Raw genomic sequence first — 23,057 nt, 5'->3', positions numbered from 1 at the left:
AGAAGAGGGTTTGCATTACTAAACTTCTTTCTTTTCCAAATCTCACATTTTTTCAAATGAGAAACACTCTCCTTAAGTGTGGCTGAAGATTAACTTGTGTTTAATTGAACAGCTGAAATGCTGGAAACTACTGTCGGGAAACAGTTTAGTTCCTTTATAATCTAGTTCCTTTACAATTTTACATAAGGAGACAAACCTGGGATTATGTAATGCTTTCTACTTTGGACAAATCTTGACTTTTTTTTTTTTTGAAAAGAAAAACTATCTACATTCAAACACAGGACTCTGTCATTTCAAAATTATAGTCTATTTTCTAGGAAATATACATATTAATCATTCAACAGCACACAGAAAGAGGTGCCAAATAGTAAAAAGAAGTTTAATATATGGAAATTTTCTATTCCCAAACAGCTACCCACCCCTCCAAAAAAGATAAATATTGCAACACTACAGGTCTTAACAGATGACAGAAGCAAAGTAGAAATGAAATAAAAGAATTCAAAACTATTATTTTCTACTAGAAAGTTAAATAAAATGACCATTTAAATTGAATTGCTAGATTTATACCATCATTCTTTAAAATAATCAACTGTTAAAGCTAAACAAAAGAAACAAGGTGCTTTGGAATTTAATAAAATGAGAAAAATGTTCTTTACTGTGCAGTAATAATCTGCTAAGAAATTTATCAGTCAACACTGACAAATTCATTCTAAAACAGTATTATTTCTATGTACAAGCTTAAACAACAAAACATATTACTAATTATCTCCTGAAATTAATTTTAGAAAGGAAAAAGCAATAAAGGAAATACACAGAAAATGTATCCACAAAGCATTAGGCATCATGGGAAAACACATGGAGAAGAATAGCTCTGGAATCTGTGAACAATGGAACCAATTAAAATGAAGGCAGCTTACTTTCTGCAAACAAGTCAGGTCAGAATCCCGGCGAAAGATTCTATCCATGGGGACACTGCTGCAGGAAGAAATATGAAAACTGATGAAGCAAATGCTATAAACCAATCAGCTGTGTAACAAACCATCACTGATACCATACATCACAATTTTATATTTAACTTGGGTTTTCTCTGAAACATAATTTAACGGGAAATGCTGCAGCTGTGCAACCACTGCAAAGCCCGGTACATACCTATGGGAGAGCCTGTATTTTTCTATTATCCATCTTGTCTTTTCAAACACTAATCCCCACCGAGGTTCTTCTAACATCTGTTGTACTTCAAATTTGTAAGGTAAACCTAGACAAGCATACAGAAGCACATTTTCATCCACCATTTCTTAAACCTCCAGTCTCCTTTTAATTACTTAAAATCCCCTTCAGTGTCTTTATACTTTGGCAGACCAGCCTGAATAACACCATAAGCATAGTGGGCATTCATTAAATATTTATTACCTGACTGTATCTGGTCTACCAAGCATATTAATGCCAAGTTATTAATAATAATAAAGAAAATTAAAAGTGTCTCTTGCATGACAATTCTTTGCAAGGCACTGTGAGGCAGGATGATCACCTAATTTGCTGCTCAAACTGAAAGATGTTTTAAGAGCAAATAGACACTGCTAATAATTACGCCAGAAGCACAGGCTTAAATTGAGGCTGTCCTAGGTAAACTAGGACATACTGCCATCTTGGTGATCTATTTATTTATTTACTTATTTCATTAAACAGGTTGTTAAACTTACAACAATGCTATAAGGTAGGTAGCATTATTCCTATTTTACAGATGAAAAAACAGATTGAGAGAGTAAACAATGAATTCAGGCTAGCAAAGTATCTGAGCTTAAATCTGAAAGCCCAGAAGGTCTGCCAGACTTTTGAACCTGTACTCATTCCCCCTCCCTACAGTGGCTAATTTAAGAAAGACGAGACAGGGAATAGGATTAACTCTGGGGAAGGAGCAACTGCACTTCAGTCAAAGCTGTCATGCTCAATGCAGAGGAAAGGAGCCCAAAGGGTGGACAGCACATATACAGATGGAAAGGAAAAAACACCAATGGGCCATCTCAGCAATTTCTAACACTTCCGTCAAGACTGTCACGTAAATGCATCTGCAGTGTACTGAAAGAAAAGCTCAACTGATCAATACCGAAGGCCAGAGTCACTGTGGTAACAACACTGATATAATGCTTACCATGTGCCCAGGCTTTAGGTGCTTTATATATTTGAGGTCATTTTAAATGAAGGAGCCACCACTATTGGACCTATTTTTCAGATGAGGACACTGAGTCACACAAATATTAGATAATTCAAATTTGGTCATATATAAGAGGTAGAGGCAGAACCTGAACCCAGGCAGTCTCGCTGGAGAGCTTATATATTTATTTGTTTTGTTGCTGTTCTTTTTTTTTTTTTAACATTTTATTATTTATTTATTTGAGAGGTAGAGTTACAGTGAGAGGGAGTGACACAGAGAGGTCTTCCATCCGTTGGCCGTGACGGCCAGAGCTGGGCCAATCCGAAGCCAGGAGCCAGGAGCTTCTTCCAGGTCTCCCACACAGGTGCAGGGGCCCAAGGACTTGGGCCATCTTCTGCTGCTTTCCCAGGCCATAGCAGAGAGCTGCATCAGAAGAGGAGCAGCTGGGACTAGAACTGGCACCCATATAGGATGCTGGCACTGCAGGTGGAGGATTAACCTACCGCGCCACAGCACTGGCCTCTTATGTGTTTATTTTTTATCACACTGGCTTTCAATTGAGTTTTTGCCATAGTAACCTCTTTTAAGTAAATAAAATCCAGCAAATAAGCTTGTATGAAATACCCAGGGAAAAAATCAGGAATGTATTCCTTCACAATGAAACAAAGCACAGCTTAATTATCATTTGTGCTCTAAACAGACATTTTTTTGAGGTATTCTACAGGAAGGAAGAAGATTCTAAGCCTAATTTTTTTTTTCATTTCTTAATTTTTCCCCCTTATGTTTTATTTATTTATTTATTTATTTGACAGGCAGAGTGGACAGTGAGAGAGAGAGACAGAGAGAAAGGTCTTCCTTTGCCGTTGGTTCACCCTCCAATGGCTGCCGCGGCCAGTGCGATGCGGCCAGTGCACCGCGCTGATCCGAAGGCAGGAGCCAGGTGCTTTTCCTGGTCTCCCATGGGGTGCAGGGCCAAGCACTTGGGCCATCCTCCACTGCACTCCCTGGCCACAGCAGAGAGCTGGCCTGGAAGAGGGGCAACCGGAACAGAATCCGGCACCCCGACCGGGACTAGAACCCAGTGTGCTGGCGCTGCAAGGCGGAAGACTAGCCTACTGAGCCATGGCGCCAGCCTCCCCCTTATTTTTATTTTTCCCCTCTAATATCTTAAGAAGAGTGACATATTATAGTATGTGGGCTATTAAACAAGCCCTTTTAGTGATAATTATTTACTTGACACGGTTTGATTATTTATTAAGCACAGACATCAGCTATAATCGTAATTGCTAAAAACCTATTATTTGCTAAACACTTCATATATGTTACCAACAATCCTTACAACCACAAGCACTGTAAGCAAGGTAATACTTTTTTCTCATTTGATACCAGTAGCAAAGGTAAATGAGAGAGGTTAATTAACCTGCCCAAGGCATAATAACCAATAAATGTCAGAGATGAGATTTGACTCCAGATGAATGAATCCAACTTTCAATGAAAGTAGAAAATAGGGAACTAAAAAGGTAAATAATGCATTTTCAGTCTGTACTGATAAACATACATCTAAAGTACAATTATTCACAGCTCTGCTTGTTATTAATATTTTTCTAAGTTGATAAAATACACTGAAGACTTCTTTTTGGGCAGAATCCTCATTCCTATAATCAGAATAAAATTAATCCAAAGTATATTACCTAATAGTCGTAAGTACAGAAAAGGCTTACCCATTAGATATTTTAAAGATAGGGCCTGATCCAAGCTTGTGGAAAATGATAATTCTTACAGAGGGTTTCCAAGAGGAGCAAAGCAAAGCAAAGGATTTAGGATTAGATCTAATATGCTGGGGCTGGCACTGTGGCACAGCAGGTAAAGCTGCCACCTGCGATGCCAGCATCCCATATGGGCGCCGGTTGAAGTCCCAGCTGCTCCGCTTCCGATCCAGCTCTCTGCTATGGTCTGGGAAAGCAGTAGAAGCTGGCCTAAGTCCTGGGGCCCTGCACTGGTGTGGGAGACCTGGAAGAAGCTCCTGGTTCCTGGCTTCAGATAGGCCCAGCTCTGGCCACTGCAGCCATTTGGGGAGTGAATTAGCAGATGGAAGTTCTCATCTCTCTCGCTCTGTCACTCTGCCTTTCAAATAATAAAAATAAATCAATAAAAAAAGATACAGGTGACCATGAAGGCAGGAAAAAATTGGTACAGATGCTCATATTGGAGTGCAGGTTCGAGTCCCAGCTGCTCTGCTTCCAATCCAGTTCCTTGCTAATGAGCCTGGGAAAGCAGTGGAATACAGCTCAAGTACTTGGGCCTTTATCATCTACATGGGAGACCCGGATGGATTTCTTGGCTTCTGGCTTTGGCCTGGCTCACCCCCAGCCACTATAGCCATTTGAGGAGTAAACAAGCATATTCTGCCCTCCGTACTCTACCTTTCAAATAAATAAAATAAATCTTAAAAAAATAAAGAAAAATTATTAAGCATTCATTTAGAACCTACTTTATGCCAGGCCATGTGTTAGAAACAAGATAAAAAAATGAGTACCATTTAGTATCTACTGTCCAAGAACTCATGATTTAACAGGAGGAATTCAATATGGCATTTGCAGAGGCAGTGTCTAGAGGAGACCTGAACTAGAGCAGTGATATTAAAGATAGAGTAGAAAAAAGCAAACATACTAGAGCAGACAAATGTTTTCTTCTTCTTTTTTTTTTTTTTTTTTTTTTTTTTTTTTTTTTTTTTTTTTTTTGACAGGCAGAGTGGACAGTGAGAGAGAGAGACAGAGAGAAAGGTCTTCCTTTGCCGTTGGTTCACCCTCCAATGGCCGCCGCTGCAGCCGGCGCACCGCGCTGATCCGATGGCAGGAGCCAGGAGCCAGGTGCTTTTCCTGGGCTCCCATGGGGTGCAGGGCCCAAGCACCTGGGCCATCCTCCACTGCACTCCCTGGCCATAGCAGAGAGCTGGCCTGGAAGAGGGGCAACCGGGACAGAATCCGGCGCCCCGACCGGGACTAGAACCCGGTGTGCCGGCGCCGCAAGGTGGAGGATTAGCCTATTGAGCCACGGCGCCGGCCTAGACAAATGTTTTCTTTCATTCATTTTCCTTTCCATCCACACTCCCTTCCTTTTCCTATCTATTACACTCATCCCTATCCACCTAGTGTTAACTGGAGCACAGGAGGACTCAACCCCAGAGGAATCAAGTCATGTGTTAGGTTATGTGAACCAAACTCTTTCTTGAGACGGAATAAGAACAAAGAGGTATAAAACTGGAGTTAATCATTGTTAAGTTTAAAGTGAGAGGTGACAAAGGGCGAGCAGCCACTTTTTTTCTTTTTCATATGCATGCTACAGCAGAGAAGGCCAGGCAGCATTCACAGAAAAATTTTCATGAGCATACAGGTTTTTGTCTGTTTTGTTTACTGCAGTGTCTTCAATACCTGCTTGGCACTAACTTTTCTTCACATTTTAATCCTTTTGCTGGTGGCCAATGGGAACTTAAATATACTGACACATTTTGAAAGCTAAGAGGCAGCTGCATGAGGTGACACACAGTGAATCCCTAGAGGATGGATATACTTTTGCATCAAACAATCCTAAACTTGTAAATTCTTCACCTTGTAAATTCAAAGAAATGAAGGGGATGAAGTGGATCTTATTAAAAACTTACGGTAAGAGCCATCTTGGCTCATTTCCTCACTTATAACAAGGCAGGTAATCTGAGAATATGGTAAAGGATTGTTTCGATTATAGGGACTAACAATCATTCCAATGAACTTTGCACCTCCTCTGGAGAAGTAAGTCTGCAATTATAAGAAAAGTATAATGAGTCCAAAAACATAGACTTTATCTATATAAACTTTTGAAACATCTAATAGGGAAAAATAAGAACAAAAAGTTACACTAAAAACTTCAAATCTAAGCAACAACTAAATGAAATGCCTTACACTCATACATTCATTTCACACTGTAAAATTTTCAGGCCAGAATGTCTCCAAGCCAATCTGAAATGACCCTTAAAATGAAAAGCACATGGCCTACAAAATCTACAATTGCCATGAATATATTTAATAGTTATATTAACTATCTCTCAGTTATAATACTTACTAATACAGTAACAATTTACAAATAGCTGCTTACAGCAAAAACATTCACATACCAAATTGCAGGTAAACCAAAACTCTGTTTTTCTCAGTAAAGCAAATTATGTTTACAATTAGTTTCAATTATTTATACCCACCCCTGCCCTAGCTGCTCATCACTTTTTAAAGACTCTAGAATATTTATCACTGTTACTTTTATGGCTTGTCTGTGCTGGACAAAACAGCTGACTTTCCAATGTTTACATAAACATACACCACTCTTACACCAGAAAAAACTGCAAGTTATTTCAAAATCCCAGATGTAAGAAATATTAGAAATGCAGTGCTAAAAACATTAACTTATTTAATAAAAAGCAACGGGAGGGGGGATGTGCAATCATAGCATATATACATTTCTTTTTTCTTTTTCTTTTTTTTTTTTGACAGGCAGAGTGGACAGTGAGAGAGAGAGACAGAGAGAAAGGTCTTTCTTTGCCGTTGGTTCACCCTCCAATGGCCGCTGCGGCCGCCGGCCGGCGCACCGCGCTGATCCGAAGGCAGGAGCCAGGTACTTCTCCTGGTCTCCCATGGGGTGCAGGGCCCAAGCACTTGGGCCATCCTCCATTGCACTCCCTGGCCACAGCAGAGAGCTGGCCTGGAAAAGGGGCAACCGGGACAGAATCGGCACCCCAACCGGGACTAGAACCCGGTGTGCCAGCGCCGCAAGGCGGAGGATTAGCCTGGTGAGCCGCGGTGCCAGCCAACATATATACATTTCTATAAACATACCTGGTATTTGGCTTGCGTGTCAATATCTCGTAAGGAAGGATTAGGATCAAACGCAGGATGTGAATGATACCATCCAATCACACTGTAGCCTCTAACAGCCAATGCTTCTGAGGCCTGTGTTTGTGATACAGGATCCATTTCACATTGTAGTCCTGTACTCAGACTGTTACATGGTTCTGCTGCACAGACCTGTAAAGGATTGATCTTCATGTGATTATACTGAAATTCTGTGAATCCTATTACTTGCAACTGAGTTCTACTCCAAAAGTGTGACTGTATGCTAGAAACACGGCATGTATTTTTCTATTAACAGAAGGTCATAATACTGGTTAGTTTTCCAGGTCAGACATAGGCAATTCTTTCAATGACTCCAATTATTTATGACAATTTCAATAGAATGATGTGTATTTTCAACTACAAGTATTAACAGGTATTTCTGGCTTCTTGGGAGCTGAGCTTTTTACTGATGAAGGTAACAAGAAGTCAGGGTCAGGGCTGTATGTTGTATAGTAGGTTAAGCCATAGCCTGTGATGCCAGCATCCCATATGATCCCATTGAATCCTGGCTGTTCCACTTCTGACCCAGTTCCCTGCTAAAGCACCTGGGAAAGCAGCGGGAGATGACCCAAGTGCTTGTGTCCCTGCCACCCATGTGGGAGACCTGGATGGAGTCCCAGACTCCTGGCTTCAGTGTGGCCCATCCCAAGCTATTGCAGCCATCTGAGGAGTGAACTAGTGGATGGAAGATCTCTCTTTCTGTCTCTCTCTCTCAAATAAATGAATGTTTTCTTTTCTTTTTTTTTTTTTTAAAGAAATCAAAGTCAGGCAATGTTCTTGCTCCACAGTTAAAAGAAGGGGGGGGGGGTCAGTATATGGAATGTTAAGTCACTTTTGGGAATACACAATTTTCCACATTTGCATACTCTCATATATACTTATATTATAGGTAGAGTCTGTATTATAGTCAGTGAATTGTATTAAGATATTTGGTGCAGGGGTAGGTGCTGTGGCATAGAAGAATAAGTCTCTGCTTGCAGCACCAGCATCCCATACAGGTGCTGCGTCAAGTCCCAGCTGCTCCTCTTCTGATCCAGCTCCCTGCTAATGCACCCGGGAAAGCAGCAGAAGATGATCCAAGTCCTTGGGCCCCAGTACCCACATGTGAGACCCAGAAGTGCCTGGCTCCTGGCTTCAGCCTGGCCCAGCCCCGGTCATTGTGGCCACCTGGTGTGTGAACCAATGGATGGAAGATCTCTTTCCTTTCTCTGTATCTCTGCCTTTCAAATAAATAATCGTTTTTTAAAGATATTTGTTACAGTAGCAGCATTCTTGTTTTTTTAAAAAAGAACTTACTTCAACTATCTTATCACCTTCTGAGTATCTTCCGCCCAATAGGCCAATTACTTCTGCCATGGAAACATGAGCATGCTAAAAGAAACACAAGACAGACTCAGCCCAAATGCACAAATCCACCTGAGAAAAATCAGAATGCAAGCACTACCAGAAGACAGTCACTTATAAGTATAGTAATTATGCTATTCTAAAATGAAGCAGCACAGCATGGGAACCAGATGCCAGCCTCAGTGCACACATACCTAGATTTCAACTCTATCTTTACTATCAGCTGAGAGGCTTTGACCCAAACACTCCAAGACAACACTTTCTCACTTAGAAAATGAAGACATAGGGGCTGGCGCTGTGACAAAGTCCCCGCATCCCATATGGGCACTGGTTCAAGTTTCAGCTGCTCCACTTCCAATCCAGCTCCCTGCTAATGTGCCTGAGAAAGCAGTAGAGGATTGCCCAAGTCTTTGGGCCCCTGCACTCACATGGGAGAAGAAGCTCCTGGCTTCGTATTGGCTCAGCCCCAGCCATTGCAGCCACTCGGGTATTGAACCAGCGGATGGAAGACCTCTCTTGCTCTCTGTCTCTACCTCTCTCTGAGACTCTTTTAAATAAATAAATAAATAATCTTAAAAAAAAAAAAAAAAAGAAAAAGTAAATGAAGATACCATTTGATCTCCCTAGTCAAGAGAAATATTATAAGTATACACAAAGTAAAAATCACTCTGGGACCTTGTACAGAAAAATACAACAAACACAACTGTTGGAGGTGTTGGCACTTGGGTGCAAACAAGGAACCTCCAGATTATAGGAGTTTTGTTTGTTTCAGTGATCTAAAAGGCAGCAGACAGAGGATATTAGGAAATGAAAACTGGATTAATTATGGTAAACAGTCTGCAAGAACTCACATTAATTTATTTTCTCTAAAAATGGGAACATGCAATTGTTTGGCTTTTTTTCCAAAAAAAAAAGACTTATTTTTAGATTCCTTATAAAAGAGGACAATTAAGATCCAAAATACCCGTCTTCCATACTCTCTAATGCCTGCAATAAAAATACACAAGAACAGAAATCAGAATAACTACGTAAATACAATAGATTATCCTTACCAAATCCATTATTAAAAGAGCTTCTGAAGCCACTTTCACCTGAAATGGCTCCTGAAAAAAAAAAAAACATGGGGACACATAGTTTTTTTTTCTTCCCCAGTTGAAACATCCATCCCTTTTTCCTTAACTGGCCCTCTAATTAGATTAATTAATTTCCTTAATTAGCCATTACCAATAATCAAAGCTCATTGATTTTAAAAATCATAGACTTTTGGGGCCGGCACTGTGATGCAGCAAGGTTAACGCTCTGGCCTGAAGCACTGGCATCCCGTATGGGTGCCGGTTCTAGTCCCAGCTGCTCCTCTTCCGATCCAGCTCTCTGCTATGGCCTTGGGGGATAGCAGTGGAAGATGGCCCAAGTCCTTGGGCCCCTGCACCCACATGGGAGACCCAGAAGAAGCTCCTGGTTTCTGGCTTCAGATTGGTGCAGCTCCGGCCGTTGCGGCTATCTGGGGAGTGAACCAGCAGGTGGAAGACCTCTCTCTGTCTCTACCTCTCTCTGTAACTCGACTTTCAAATAAACAAAATAAATCTTTAAAGACAAATCATAGACTTATTAAAAAATTACTATTCAAAAATCCAGCAGGGAGAAATTTCCTCTCATTTTCACCTATTAACACACATCTGACCCTTCATATCCCTTGCCTTGCCCAATGTTTTCATGTATACATGCCTCACAGAGAAAAAGAATAAATATTTCCTGTCTGATGGAGATTATTATTTACGATCAATCATTGATGCATAAATAGTACCTGTTTTTCTTCACTGAAAAAATTACAAGGTATCAGTTGGAAAGGATCAAATGAGCTAAAAAACAAAGAATTAATTTTTAATATAAATGAACAAGATTACAAAAATAACATTTACACACAAATTTGAAAATATAAACCAGTAATCTAAATGAAATTTTACCTGAATGAGAAAAATGTGAAAGTAGGAAAATTTCTCAGGATATTCCCTATAATGCTTTATAAAGCAGCACTGTTCTTTTCAATTCACAAAAAAGGAGAGAAATATGGGGAGAGAATAATTCTGTTGTCTTAATTTCCTTTCACATCAAAAAGAACCCTACAAATGGTCAGACGTGTGTCCTACACTGATAACAGATTCAAAAAATTCAATGAAATGTACCTAACTCTGACATGAGACCTGAAAGAAAATTCAAGAAGGATGGGAGTTCCTCAATAATGCTCCTGTCAATATAATAGTGTTCCCATCACAGAGAAGGGATTCAATAAATGTTTTCTGAATAAACAAATCACAAAGAGTTCTACTGAAGAAATTAATCCACACAGAAAATTCTATTAACTCTTATTTTAAAGTGAAAAAGTAAGGAGATAAAAAAGGAGGAATGTAGGCAAGACTAGATACAAAACATGTAAATATGAGAAAAATTATAGAAAGGCTTTGACTAGTAAAGAATCGAGGTTGAAGAAAAATATTAAGAGCAAGTAAAAGATTTTGTAGGCTATGCTCAGAAAAACAAATAAGAATACAATCATGCTATTAATAAAATTGGAAGAGAATAGGACATTTCTACTAAAGAGACTTAAGTCAGTTTTCTCATCTGTAAAACAGGAATAGTAATATTAACTACTCCATAGGTTGTTATAAAGATTAAATGAGCTAATATATGTGAAGTGCTTAAAATTCAGCTAACAGTGTCAGCTATTTTAATTACTATTTATAAATGAGGACCCAAACCTTGCCCAAGGACAAATACTTGTAAGAAAATAACCTAATGGGTTTCCTAGGTGTCTTGCTTTAAAAGAGATACTGACAAAACTAAAGTTTACTTGATGTGGCACTTGTAGGAAGTGAGAGATCTAGAAAACTAAGAGCTTTAACTTATTTGGTAACCCTTAATTTTATAAGTAAGATGTTTGAGCTTATTATATATACCTTGAAAAACAACAAACTCCACAACCAATCATTTCATGAGGTCACCTGTCCCAGTGTCTAGAGTTGTTATGTCTGGCATAAACAAAGCCCCTATCAACCATGTTTAATTCTATGTTTACTGAACCTGAACAAATTAAACATTTTTGCTTAAGGTCTCCCAAATTGATAATCAATGCAATAAAAAAAATTACAAAAAGTTTAGCAGTATTTTTAGAAAAATTAATGTGAACAGTATAATGCATCCATTAGATATCTTTTCCACACATTTTTTCACCATTTATAATTTTTTTAAAATCACACTTATAACACATCACTATACCTTTTTGTTGCTCTTGACACTTTTGAAGATTTAACAGGTTTGCATTTTTCCTCTTCTCTTCTTTTTGCCAATTCCTCAGCAGAGAGATGCTAAAACAAAACAAGTTGATCAAAGAATCCATTAACTACCAAGAAGCAGAATCAATAAAAACAATCCTTTAAAACCAAGCTGAAGAGCATGTGAGAATAGGACAGATTAAACTGATAAAGATGTGCTCCTTCTTGCTACTAACAAATAGAAATGCTGGATAATATTTTTAAAAAAATTGTTTTGGGGCTGGTATTGTGGTATACTGTGTAAGGCTGCCACCCACGATGCCAGTGTTCCATATGGGCTCCAGTTTGAGTCCCAGCTGCTCAAATTCCAATCCAGCTACCTGCTAATGGCCTGGGAAAGCAGCAGAGGATGGCCCAAGTGTTGGGCCCCACCACCCATGTGAGAGACCTGGAAGAAGCCCCTGAGTCCTGGTTTTGGCCTGGCCCAGCCCTGGCCATTGAGGCTGTCTGGGGAGTGAATCAGCGGATGGAAGATATCTCTGTCTCTCCCTCTCTCTGTAACTCAGATTTTTAAATAAAGAAATAAATCCTTAGGAAAAGAAGCTTTAAAATTACAGAGCCATATCAAACTTACAGCTAGAATGCTATGGCCAGAAGTGGCCAAGTGGGTTAAGTTACCACTTAGGATGCCAGCATCCCATATCAGAGTGCAGATATATGTCTTGGCTGCTCTGCTTCCCATTCAGCTCCCCACTAACGTGCCTGGGAAGGCAGTGGAAGACACCCATTTGGGAAATCCATTCAGAGTTCCTGGCTTCTGGTTTGGCCTGGCCTAGTCCTGGCTGTTGTGGCCATGTAGGGAATGAACCAGTGGATGGAAGATGTCTCTGTCACTTTGCCTTTCAAATAAATAAACATTAAAATAAACAAACAAAAAATTAGAATACTTGGCTCTGTTATTTACTACCTGGGCAACTCGAGCAAGTGCTAAAGCTTCTGTGCTTCAATTTCTTCAACTTTAAAAATAGAAACAGTAACAGTAACAATGTCATGGTGTTACTGTAAAGATTAAATGAGTTAGTGTTTATAAAATACTGGCAACAGTATCTGACACATAGTAAGCCCTATATAAATATTTATAAAAGACATCTACCCATTCCACTCCTACTACCAACCTTACACTCTAGCCACACGAGCTATGCAGCTTTTCCAGAATATAGCTAATACTTCCCCATGACCGCAGCTTTGCTGATGCAACTCCTTTAGCCTGAAATGCTTTCATCTCTTTTTCAAGACTCTTACGCAATTCTTCAGCTCAAATATCACATCTGTGAAGCCTCTGATCACACATTTAGGTGGACCTTCTAATTGTAGGGACCATCTTAAAGAGAGGGAGAAATAGAGAGACAGCTACCATATGCTGGTTTGCTCTCCAGTCACAACAGCTGGGGCTGGGACAGGTCAAAGCCAGGAGCCAGGTGGAAGGGGCCCAAGCACTTGGACCATAATCCATTGCCTTTACAGCCACATTAGCAGGAGGCTGAATCAGAATCAGAGCAGCCAAGACTGGAACCAGCACCTTCATATGGAATACAGTGTTGCAAGCTGGGTTCTAACCTGCTGTGCCACAATACTGACCCCTCTAATTTATTTCTTACAACAACCCTTTGAGGGTATCATCACATTTCATAAATTTAAAAAAAGCCATGAGACCCAGGGAGGTTAAGTACTGCACACATTCACACAGCTTCTCTATTCTGCTATAGTGGTTGTATATAAAAATAACAGAATGCACATACATGCTCATTGCCTATGTTTCCTTTTAGGACATTAGTTTTTATTGGTAGAAAGAACACTTCAATTTTAATTCAATTTATGCCCAATACTTAGAATAATACTTAACTGGCATATCAGAAAATTATTCAATAAATGAAATAAACTGGGCATATCAACTTCTTGGCTCCTGGCATGTGTGTGTGTGTGTGTTTTAAGATTTATTTATTGGGGCTGGCACTGTGGCATAGAAAGTTAAGCCTCTACCTGCAGTGCTGGCATCCCATATGGACACTGGTTCAAGTCCCACCTACTCTACTTCCAATCCAGCTCCCTCCTAATGCACCTAGGATAGCAGTGGAAGATGGCCCAAGTGCTTGGGCCCTTGCACCCACATGGGAGACCCAGATGAAGCTCCTGGCTCCTGGCTTCAGCTTGGTCTAACCCCAGCCCTTGTGGCCATTTGGGGGCATAAATCAGTGGATGGGAGGACCTCTCTCTGTAACTTTTTTTTTTTTTTTTTTTTTTGACAGGTAGAGTTACAGTGAGAGAGAGACAGAGAGAAAGGTCTTCTTTCCGTTGGTTCACCCCCCAAATTTTGGTCGCCACGGCCAACGCTGTGCTGATCCGAAGCCAGGAGCCAGGTGCTTCCTCCTGGTCTCCCATGTGGCTGCAGGGGCCCAAGCACTTGGGCCATCCTCCACTGCCCTCCCGGGCCATAGCGGAGAGCTGGACTGGAAGAGGAGCAGCTGGGACTAGAACCCAGCGCCCATATGGGATGCTGGCGCTGCAGGCAGAGGATTAACCAAGTGAGCCACGGTGCCGGCCCCTCTCTGTAACTGATTCAAATAAGTAACATAAGTCTTTAAAAAATTAGAAAATAAATTTATTTGAAAAGCAGAGTGACAGAGACAGACAGAGAGGTCTTTCATCTGCTGGTTCACTCCCCAGATGGCCATGACAGCCAGGTCTGGGCCAGGCAGACCCAGGAACCAGTTACTCTACCCTGGTCTCCCATATGGGTGGCAAGGGCCCAAGTATTTGGGCTATCGTCCAATGCCTTCCCAGGTGCATTAACAAGAAATTGGAGCAGAAGTGGAGTAGCCAGGACTTAACTGGCACTCTGATATGGGATGCCCACATCCCAAACAGCAGCTTAACCCTCTGTAACGTAATGCAGGGACCCCAGCAGACATTCTTGAGACAGAGACCTGAATTGAGTTCCTGGTTCCCAGCCTCCAGCCCTCAGCTATTGCAGACATCTGGGGAGTGAACCAGTAAATAGCACTCTGTCCCTCAAAATAAATAAATAAATAAATAAAACAGAAAATCAAAGTTTTGAAAACTAGTCAAACCACTAGTTAACCGTACCATCAATGCCTTTAAAAAAATTATTTGAAAGGTAGAGTTACAGAGAGGCAAAGGCAGAGAGAGAGAGAGAGAGAGAGAGAGGTCTTTCATCCACTGGTCACTCCCCAGATGGGTACAACGGCCAGAGCTACACTGATTCCAAGCCAGGAGCTTCTTCTGGGTCTCCCACACAGGCGCAGGGGCCCAAGGACTTGGGCCATCTTCTACTGCTTTCTCAGGCCACAGCAGAGAGCTGGATTGGAAGTGAAGCAGCCAGGACTCGAACCAGTACCAATATGGGATGCTAGCGCTGCTGACTGGGGTTTTAATCTGCTGCACCAAAGTGCCAGCCCCAATGCCTTCTAATTTGTCGTTTATTGGTCACTTCTAGACAAGCAAATTAACAAGGAAATGAAGACACAGGCAAATATGTGGAGCACCAGATACATGTAATGACAAAAGTTTTCTTGGATGAGTCATGTGAAAAGTCAGTTACCTCAAATGTCTGTCCTTCTAAGTCCTTTGCATCACACCAGTTTCCCCATGGGTCTCGGACCCTACGCCTTCTTGTGCGCTGTAATAAGCAAAAGGGAATGAGATCAACTTGGAAAAACCACAGCACATTAGCATATAAAATAAAAATGATAATCACCTCAAAATCAATTAATTTAGCCATTTAAATATGGTCATCTCTGCTTAGCAATGCCTGAATAAATTTTATTGATGCTCAATAATCAGCACTCTGTTTGCCACCACAGATGGCAAACTAAGGAAAGGAACAACAGTGGACAGGGTGTAAGCTGGGTGGTATCAGCTGGAGGCCATTAAAAAAAATCAGTGATGATTTTCTGTATTTTACTTGTATTTCATGTCATTAAATTTTCATTTCTTTTCACACTTAGGAGCTAAAAAAAAAAAAACTAGGAATAAAAATATTTTAAAACCAGAAAGAACCAGTCTTACGAAAATAACTTCTTTTTCAATCACCTGTGGTAGAAAAACTACAAGGACACAAAGCAAAGGGCAGGGGACTGGCACAGAGCTAAGATGCCACTTGCAATGCCTGCGTCCCGTGTCAGAGGGCCTAGGTCTGAGTCCCAGCTCTGCTCCTGATTTCAGTTTCCTGCTAATGTATATCCTGGAGAGCAGCAGGTGATGGCCCTAGTGACTGGTTTTCTGCCTCCCATGTGGGAGATGTGGATTGATTTCCTAGCTCCTGGCTTTCCCCTGGCCCAGTGTCAGCTCTTAAAGGCATTTGAGGAGTAGAAACTGGATGGGACAGCTCAGTCTGCCTCTCAAATATAATAAAAAGAAAGAAAGAAACAAATAAACCAACAAAAACAGAAAGCAAGAGGTATAATATTGAAAACTAAAAGCAAAAGATATTCCAGCTTTAGAAAGGAGATTATCCAGTTTATATTAATAGTGAAAACTACAAAACTGGTTAGCTGCATCACTAACTTGCAGTTTTGCAAGCCTCAGCACTGAAGCCTTTATAATGTATCAGCTGCCAGGGATAGCACTTAATACAGTGCAATCTCCAGTACCTCTATTTGAAAGATCCTTTCTTCTTCTTTTAAATATTTATCTATCTATTTTGAAAGTCAGAGTTACAGAGAGAGCATGGGAAAAAGCAAAATCTTCCATTTGCTGGTTCACTCCCCAGATGGCCACAAAGGCCAGCTCTGAGCCAGGCTGATGCCAGGAGCCAGCTCATCTGCAGCTCCCATGTAGGTAGCAGGGGCTTACACACCTGAGTCGTCTTCCACTGCTCTTCCTAGACACATTAGCAGGGAGCTATATCAAAAGTGGAGCAGCCAGGGCGCAAACACACCATGTGCAATGCCAGTGTCCCAGGTGATGGCTTTACTTGCTACGCCACAATGCAGCCCTAAAATATCCTTTCCTGGAGACCGAAAATCTAGGTAGAATTGGCTTATAGCCTAAATACTCTGAGAAAAATAGTTTCTGTATCACCAATACTTTTCTCTCATTCCCCATTACTAATTCAACCTACCAATGAAACTAACAAGATCATATTGCTTTTTTTTAAATGAGAAAGTCTGTCAATTAATTTTTTTAAATTAATTTGTCTGCAAGAGTTACAGCCAGTGAGAGGGAGAGACACAGAGAAAGGTCTTTCATCTGCTGGTTCACTCCCCAAATGGCTGCAACAGCTAAAGCTGGGCCAATCTGAAGTTAGGAGCCAAGAGCTTCTTCCGGGTCTCCCACACAGGTACAGGAGCCCAAGTACTTGGGCCATCTTCTACTGCTTTCCCAGGCCATAGCAGAGAGTTGGATTGGAAGAAGAGCAGCCAGGACTCAAACCGGTGTCCATATGGGATGCCAGCGCCGCATGCAGAGGTACTGTTAACCAACTGTGCCATGGCGCTGGCCCCCCACAAGATCATATTATGACTCTGCCTTATAGACTTATCAGATTATTTTTTTAACATAAGATTCCTGAAATTCAAAAATATACTATTAGAAAACTCACTGACTCCAAATATTAAAAAACAGGGCCAGTCATTCCAAAAAGCTGAATCTCAGGTAAGAATGTTCAAACAATAAACAAAAATAACAGAAAAAAAAGAACTAACCTGTAATAGTTTAGAAAAACACATTGGATTTATAAATCAAAACCAAGCAGTCCAGAATCCCTTTAGCAAAACATTATGCTTCTACATAAACTTTGCCACTGAATTTTGATTTTGCTTCATAAACCAACATGAGATTGAATGGAGGCCCAAAAAGTGAATGGCTAAGGTGAAATGCAAAGAAACAGGTACTTTGGTGAAACTGCCATTAGTTATGCAGCCAGAGCAGTAGGTGTAGCTTATTGCTGGGTAAAGAGCAATGCAGGGAGGTCATTTTGTGAGAGAAATGACTACTTACCATAGACTGCAGACGCTGGGCAAGTTGGTACGCTTCTACAGTATCTTTTCTGTCTCTGATTCGCACTTTATCAACTGGTTGTGGCCTATTATATACAGCCTGTTCTATTGGAATTTAGGAAAGACAAAACAACCTATTATTTCTGAAATTCCTTATTAAATAGGAAGAGATCTACACAGGCTATAGCTGGTCATCTGTCTATGGTTTTATCTTAGTCTACAATGACACATTTGACGTGCTACTTGGCAGTTCTCAAATAACAGTAGAGTTATTAACAAAAGCAAATCTCAGTAAAGTGGAATTATTTAGGAAATGGGTAACTTATTGAATTCTGATTAAATAAACACTAAGCCCACTTTGCTAATTTTAGCAGTCTAATACAAAAAACATGATTTCATTTTTCTTTTAGTGGCTGAGGAAGCTAATAATGCCTAACTTTCCTGAAAAGTTTAGTCTCGTTATTCATGGCTTTGGGAAATCAAAGACTTTGAAATAAAGGGCAGCCTGTAAATTCTATCACCTCTATAGAAAATGAAATCATCTGTGATGGGATGCTTCCTGGTTTGTTGTGTCACTTTCACACAAAGAATACAGAATCTACTCTTTTTAAACCATGGGTTATAAGGTTCTAAGTACCCTATCACTTTGCAGTTACAGCTGTTAGCTTTGTTTAGAAGCTTGTGTCAAGGTAACTCAATAAAAGGATAGAATACATTTTAAAATATGCATATTCATTAACGTTAAAACTAAAAAAAAGAAAAAACTAGAGTGAAAGAACTTTCTTCCATGAAAACCATTTTGATGTTTTTAATATAATATAGGCTCACAAACTATTTTTTTCTAAACACTGCTACACAGCATTGCAAACACCAATACACCATCTGCCAATTAAATGAGCTCCTGTTAAAATTTTTTTTCATAAAGTAATTTTACTTTGACCTGGCAAGGAATTGTATTCTTAAATTATTTCTATGACTTAGTTTGAACATTTTTCCTTCAAATTTATGCCCTCAATTTTCATTATAGGTCAAAGGGAAACAATTAAACAAAGGTCTATTTTTAATCAAAATCTTCATAACACAATTATTCCTTAATGTTATACATCTCTCTGAATTCTATATATCCAAATCTACTTGAATTCTAACCATCATAGAAATTCATGGGTGCTGTAAGTATAAAAGAATGTTGAGTAAAAGATGTTGTTGGGTTTTTATTTTTACCACATCCAAAATTGATTGCTCCTATCAATTCGAGGTATGTATGAATCCGTCCAATACAATTAACATCCCCACAGTTCTTCAGGCCAGGACGTACTGAGGTCTTATTTAAGTATTTCGGTTTGCATATCTCCCTAATTAAGAGATGGAAGTACAATTATTTTGGATAAATTAAAACATGAAAAAGATTCCTGGGAAAACTTTTAATATTTGAAATATCTTAAAATTTTACCCCTTTAATGTGTAAATGTGTAGTAAATACAATACTAACACATAATATGCAAATATACTTTTTCTGAAATATTTTTAAATGATGCAATAATTTCTAAACACCTGCATATTTTTATAAGTATTTGTCCCCAATATTAAATTTAATAGATTCCAGTTATCCTAGGACTTTAATTTAGAAGCTTCTGTATGCACAGATGCAAACTCAAGTCTTAATCTTTAACTAAAAAGGTAACTTCATTAATATGTTAAAAAAATTTAGTAATAAGACTTTTCCAGTGTTTAATACATTACTGAGCTCCCTCTACTCTCACTTTGCTTGACAATGTATTTTAATTATCAGCTATCTTATAAATGCTTAAACGTTTTACACTTTAAATCATGATTCCAAAAATTATTTACTGCTTATGCTCAATGGAAAAAAGAAATTGATATAGGAAGTTCCAAAGGAATCAAGAAATTCCCAAAGACTATGAAAGAAACATGAGGCTTATATTATAATAAAACACATATTGATTGAATATACTTAATGTGCCATGCTAGATGGCACAATAAAATATTTAAGAGTAACAGAGAACTTAATAGTAGTAGAAATCAATTACTGAGTGCTTATACTAGATGCTGAAATGTGAATTATACATTTTCATCTTCATAGCTCTACAAGGTGGATTTTATTAATTTGAATTTTAGAAATGAGGAAACAAAAGGGTCAAGTAATTAAAGCAATTGAAGAGTGACAAATTCAGAATTTAAGTACAAATATTATAGGTTTCAATGTATGTCACATAATATAGATATTTCTCATTCAGTCATTTTATTCTAAAAATACCTTTTTTGCTTCCTACACACTAGGCATTTTTCTAGGCACTAGAGATATAAAGATGAACAACATAATGTTCTGACCCCACAGACCTTATATGCCAATGGGGAAGACTATCCGTACATCAATAAATGCATATTATGTTGTCAGGCAGCAATAGTATTAAGAAGGAAGAGGATAATGGAACACAGTGTAACAAACAGGCACAGACTATTTTAGATAGGGTATTTAGGGGAGGCCTCTCTAAGCAGAGATCAGATATAAAATCATCAATTCTAGAGAAGTTTCTGGGAAGGTAGTCAAGTTAGAAGGGATACGGAAGAGTATCATAACCTCCATAGAGAAGTTGAAATTTCAATGTGTCTTGAAAGTAAGAAACAAATGGTACAACAAAGCCAGGAAAGAAGAAGGATACTAAAAAACTGTAGGAGTCTGAAAACTGGATTGATCTAATTAAAATTACTCAAATCAAAAGGCTTCAAAGAGAACTCAGTAATCTTAGCATAGCGCTGAACTCAGGACTCTTAAAAAGGTATGTGTTCATGAAATAGTAAATACAGGTTTAATTTTTCCCTCCTAACAAAATGAATGTTTGCGTATTTCAAGCATTGTTCAAAGCACTAGATATTTAACAATGAACAAAACAAACAATAAGCCTTTGTGTTACCTATATTATCATCACAGTGGGGAGGACACAAGACACAAAAAATACAGTATTTGGGTGGTGATAATTTCTATGGCTGAGAACAAAGAATGAGAGGGAGGAGACAGGTGAGCTATTTTAGATAGGGTGGTCAAGGAAAGGCTCTTTCCTTTGAGCAGATCTGAAGGAGATAAGGAAACCAGACTCGCCAAGAAATGGGGGGAAAAGAGCATCCACAATAGTGAAAAGCCAGGACCACGGCCCTGAGTTGAATATGAAAACAATGAGTCCAGGCTGCAGACTCTGAAACTACTTTTACCTAGTGTGACCTGGAACAAGTTTCTAATCCTCTGTGGACCTCATTTTTCTCATCTGTAAAATGTGGACAGAGTTGTCAAAAGGAAATACAATACATGGCATTTGGTAGATATTCAATCATGGTATTGTTACTTATTTTTTTTTTTTTTAATTTCCTTACGCAGTGAGTCACCAGCATTTGCTTTTATCTGCAAACAAATCTGACAGGTAGCACTTTATTTTTAAAACTTTAACTGTCTTTTTTTTTAAAGACGACCTCCAGTCACTAACCATTTTCTATTCTTTTTCTGAAGAGAACAGATTTTAGTTACAGTTCAAAACATTTATTTTAGGGACTAGTACTGTGGTGTAGTAGGTTAAGCCTCTGGCTGTGGCACTGGCATCCCATATGGGCGCTAGTTCATGTCCTGGCTGCTACTTTGATCCAGCTCTCTGCTTATGGTCTGGGAAGGCAGATGGTCCAAATGTTTGGGCTCCTACAACCGTGTGGAGACCTGGAAGAAGCTCCTGGCTCTGGACTGGCCCAGCTTCAGCCGTTGCAGCCATTTGGGGAGTGAACCAGTAGATGGAAGACCTCTACCTCTGTGTCTCCCTCTCTCTGTCTGTAACTCTGCCTCTCAAATAAATAAATAAATAAATCTTTAAAAACAAACAAAAAAGAAGCCGGCGCCGCAGCTCAATAGGCTAATCCTCCACCGGTACACCAGGTTCTAGTCCCAGTCGGGGTGCCAGATTCTGTCCCGGTTGCCCCTCTTCCAGGCCAGCTCTCTGCTGTGGCCCGGGAAGGCAGTGGAGGATGGCCCAAGTCCTTGGGCCCTGCACCCGCATGGGAGACCAGGAGAAGCACCTGGCTCCTGGCTTCGGATCAGCACGGTGCTCCAGCTGTAGTGTGCCAGCCGTGGCGGCCATTGGAGGGTGAACCAACGGCAAAGGAAGACCTTTCTCTCTGTCTCTCTCTCTCACTGTCCACTCTGGCTAACAAAACAAAACAAAACAAACAAACAAAAAAACATTTATTTTCAGCCTTCACACCATTTTCCTAAATCATCATGTTTAAATAGCAGTATCTATTGGTTTCATCAACTAAAACAAATAGTTTAGGAAACTACTGCCATATAATTTGCAGTATCTATGCAAATTATTCTGCCTTACTTGATTATAGTCAAGACTTGAAATGAAGTCTTTCAGGAGTCAGTGGCTGGTTAAGTCCCTTTCACTATGTCAGAGGACTGCTGTGAGGCCTATACAGCAAATAAGAACAGAGAGCAAGTCTTTCTTTAAGCAGCTAAGTACCATGTAAATGACAGTTGTTCCTTGTCAGCATTCTTTACTATGCTGCCTCCTTACCCAGAAGTTGTTTTGGCATGTCAAGCATCTGCAAGATAACCATGTATCAAGAACAAGAACAAAAATCCTCCTTTTAGAATACTGCTACCTTTAAAAACCTAATGACTTAATATTATGTGGGCAAAATGAAGGCTATTGATTTGGCACATTATTAAGTTTCCTTTATGTAACCTTCCAAAGCTATAGCAGAAAGTTACTGCAAAGGAGAGGAAGACAGAACAAAAGAGAAAAACAAGGGACAAAGCAGAATCCCTACTCAAGGAACTGGGAAGCCCTCTCTAAAAATGGCCCTATATGATTCAACAGTTCATGAACTAGTAGTAGCAATTATGAGTGTTTAATGATGGCTTAATTAAGATGTCAAGATTACTTCAAATTACTTTTATCAGGTTAACGAGGTAAGAAGTTTTTTGGTTTGCTCCCTAGGCCCACTAAATAGTTCAAGTAAAATGTATTAACAATTTAGAGGGTAAATTTCACATATTAGAAAATTCCTGGACCTTGATGAAGCTGGATGAAGAAATTATTAGCATATTCCACCACAAGTTTAAAGCTGAAGGCATTTAAGACAGCTGTTCAGGTGGAGTTTCTGCAAAGAGGCCACATTTAATGATACCATCCTCTGTCACCAAATCTTTCCTTCTTTGCACTTAAAGTACATGATAAATCCCAAAAAGAAAAATTCTCTCCTATTCCCAGTACAGTAGTGTTCTACATCTGCATTATTTCTGTCCCAAGGAATTGCTTCTTGAAGCAGTTATTCATCCCTTTTCTTTCCAAGC

The 23,057-nt window shown here is 39.6% G+C and overlaps 1 protein-coding gene across 11 annotated transcripts in view; it reads right to left on the bottom strand.

Annotated features, from left to right (window-relative positions):
- MYSM1 (Myb like, SWIRM and MPN domains 1) overlaps positions 1–23,057 on the bottom strand; it is a 49,856-nt gene that overhangs the window by 5,820 nt on the left and 20,979 nt on the right. For 4 of the 11 annotated variants that reach the window (XM_070078431.1, XM_070078433.1, XM_070078435.1 and 1 more), the window contains 11 exons: positions 18,848–19,053; positions 17,703–17,806; positions 15,304–15,381; positions 11,689–11,777; positions 10,220–10,274; positions 9,468–9,518; positions 8,368–8,442; positions 7,015–7,203; positions 5,814–5,946; positions 1,150–1,255; positions 918–975 (listed from right to left, as the gene is read on the bottom strand). In XM_070078431.1, coding sequence (XP_069934532.1) covers positions 918–975; positions 1,150–1,255; positions 5,814–5,946; positions 7,015–7,203; positions 8,368–8,442; positions 9,468–9,518; positions 10,220–10,274; positions 11,689–11,777; positions 15,304–15,381; positions 17,703–17,806; positions 18,848–19,053 — 1,144 coding nt within the window. The remainder of the gene's footprint in view (positions 1–917; positions 976–1,149; positions 1,256–5,813; positions 5,947–7,014; positions 7,204–8,367; positions 8,443–9,467; positions 9,519–10,219; positions 10,275–11,688; positions 11,778–15,303; positions 15,382–17,702; positions 17,807–18,847; positions 19,054–23,057) is intronic. The other 7 variants (XM_051857716.2, XM_051857719.2, XM_051857720.2 and 4 more) reach the window with 3 other exon arrangements.

Source organism: Oryctolagus cuniculus, chromosome 7, assembly GCF_964237555.1.
Source record: "Oryctolagus cuniculus chromosome 7, mOryCun1.1, whole genome shotgun sequence".
Classification (NCBI taxonomy): domain Eukaryota; kingdom Metazoa; phylum Chordata; class Mammalia; order Lagomorpha; family Leporidae; genus Oryctolagus; species Oryctolagus cuniculus.
This window is presented reverse-complemented; position numbering and strand designations above follow the sequence as displayed.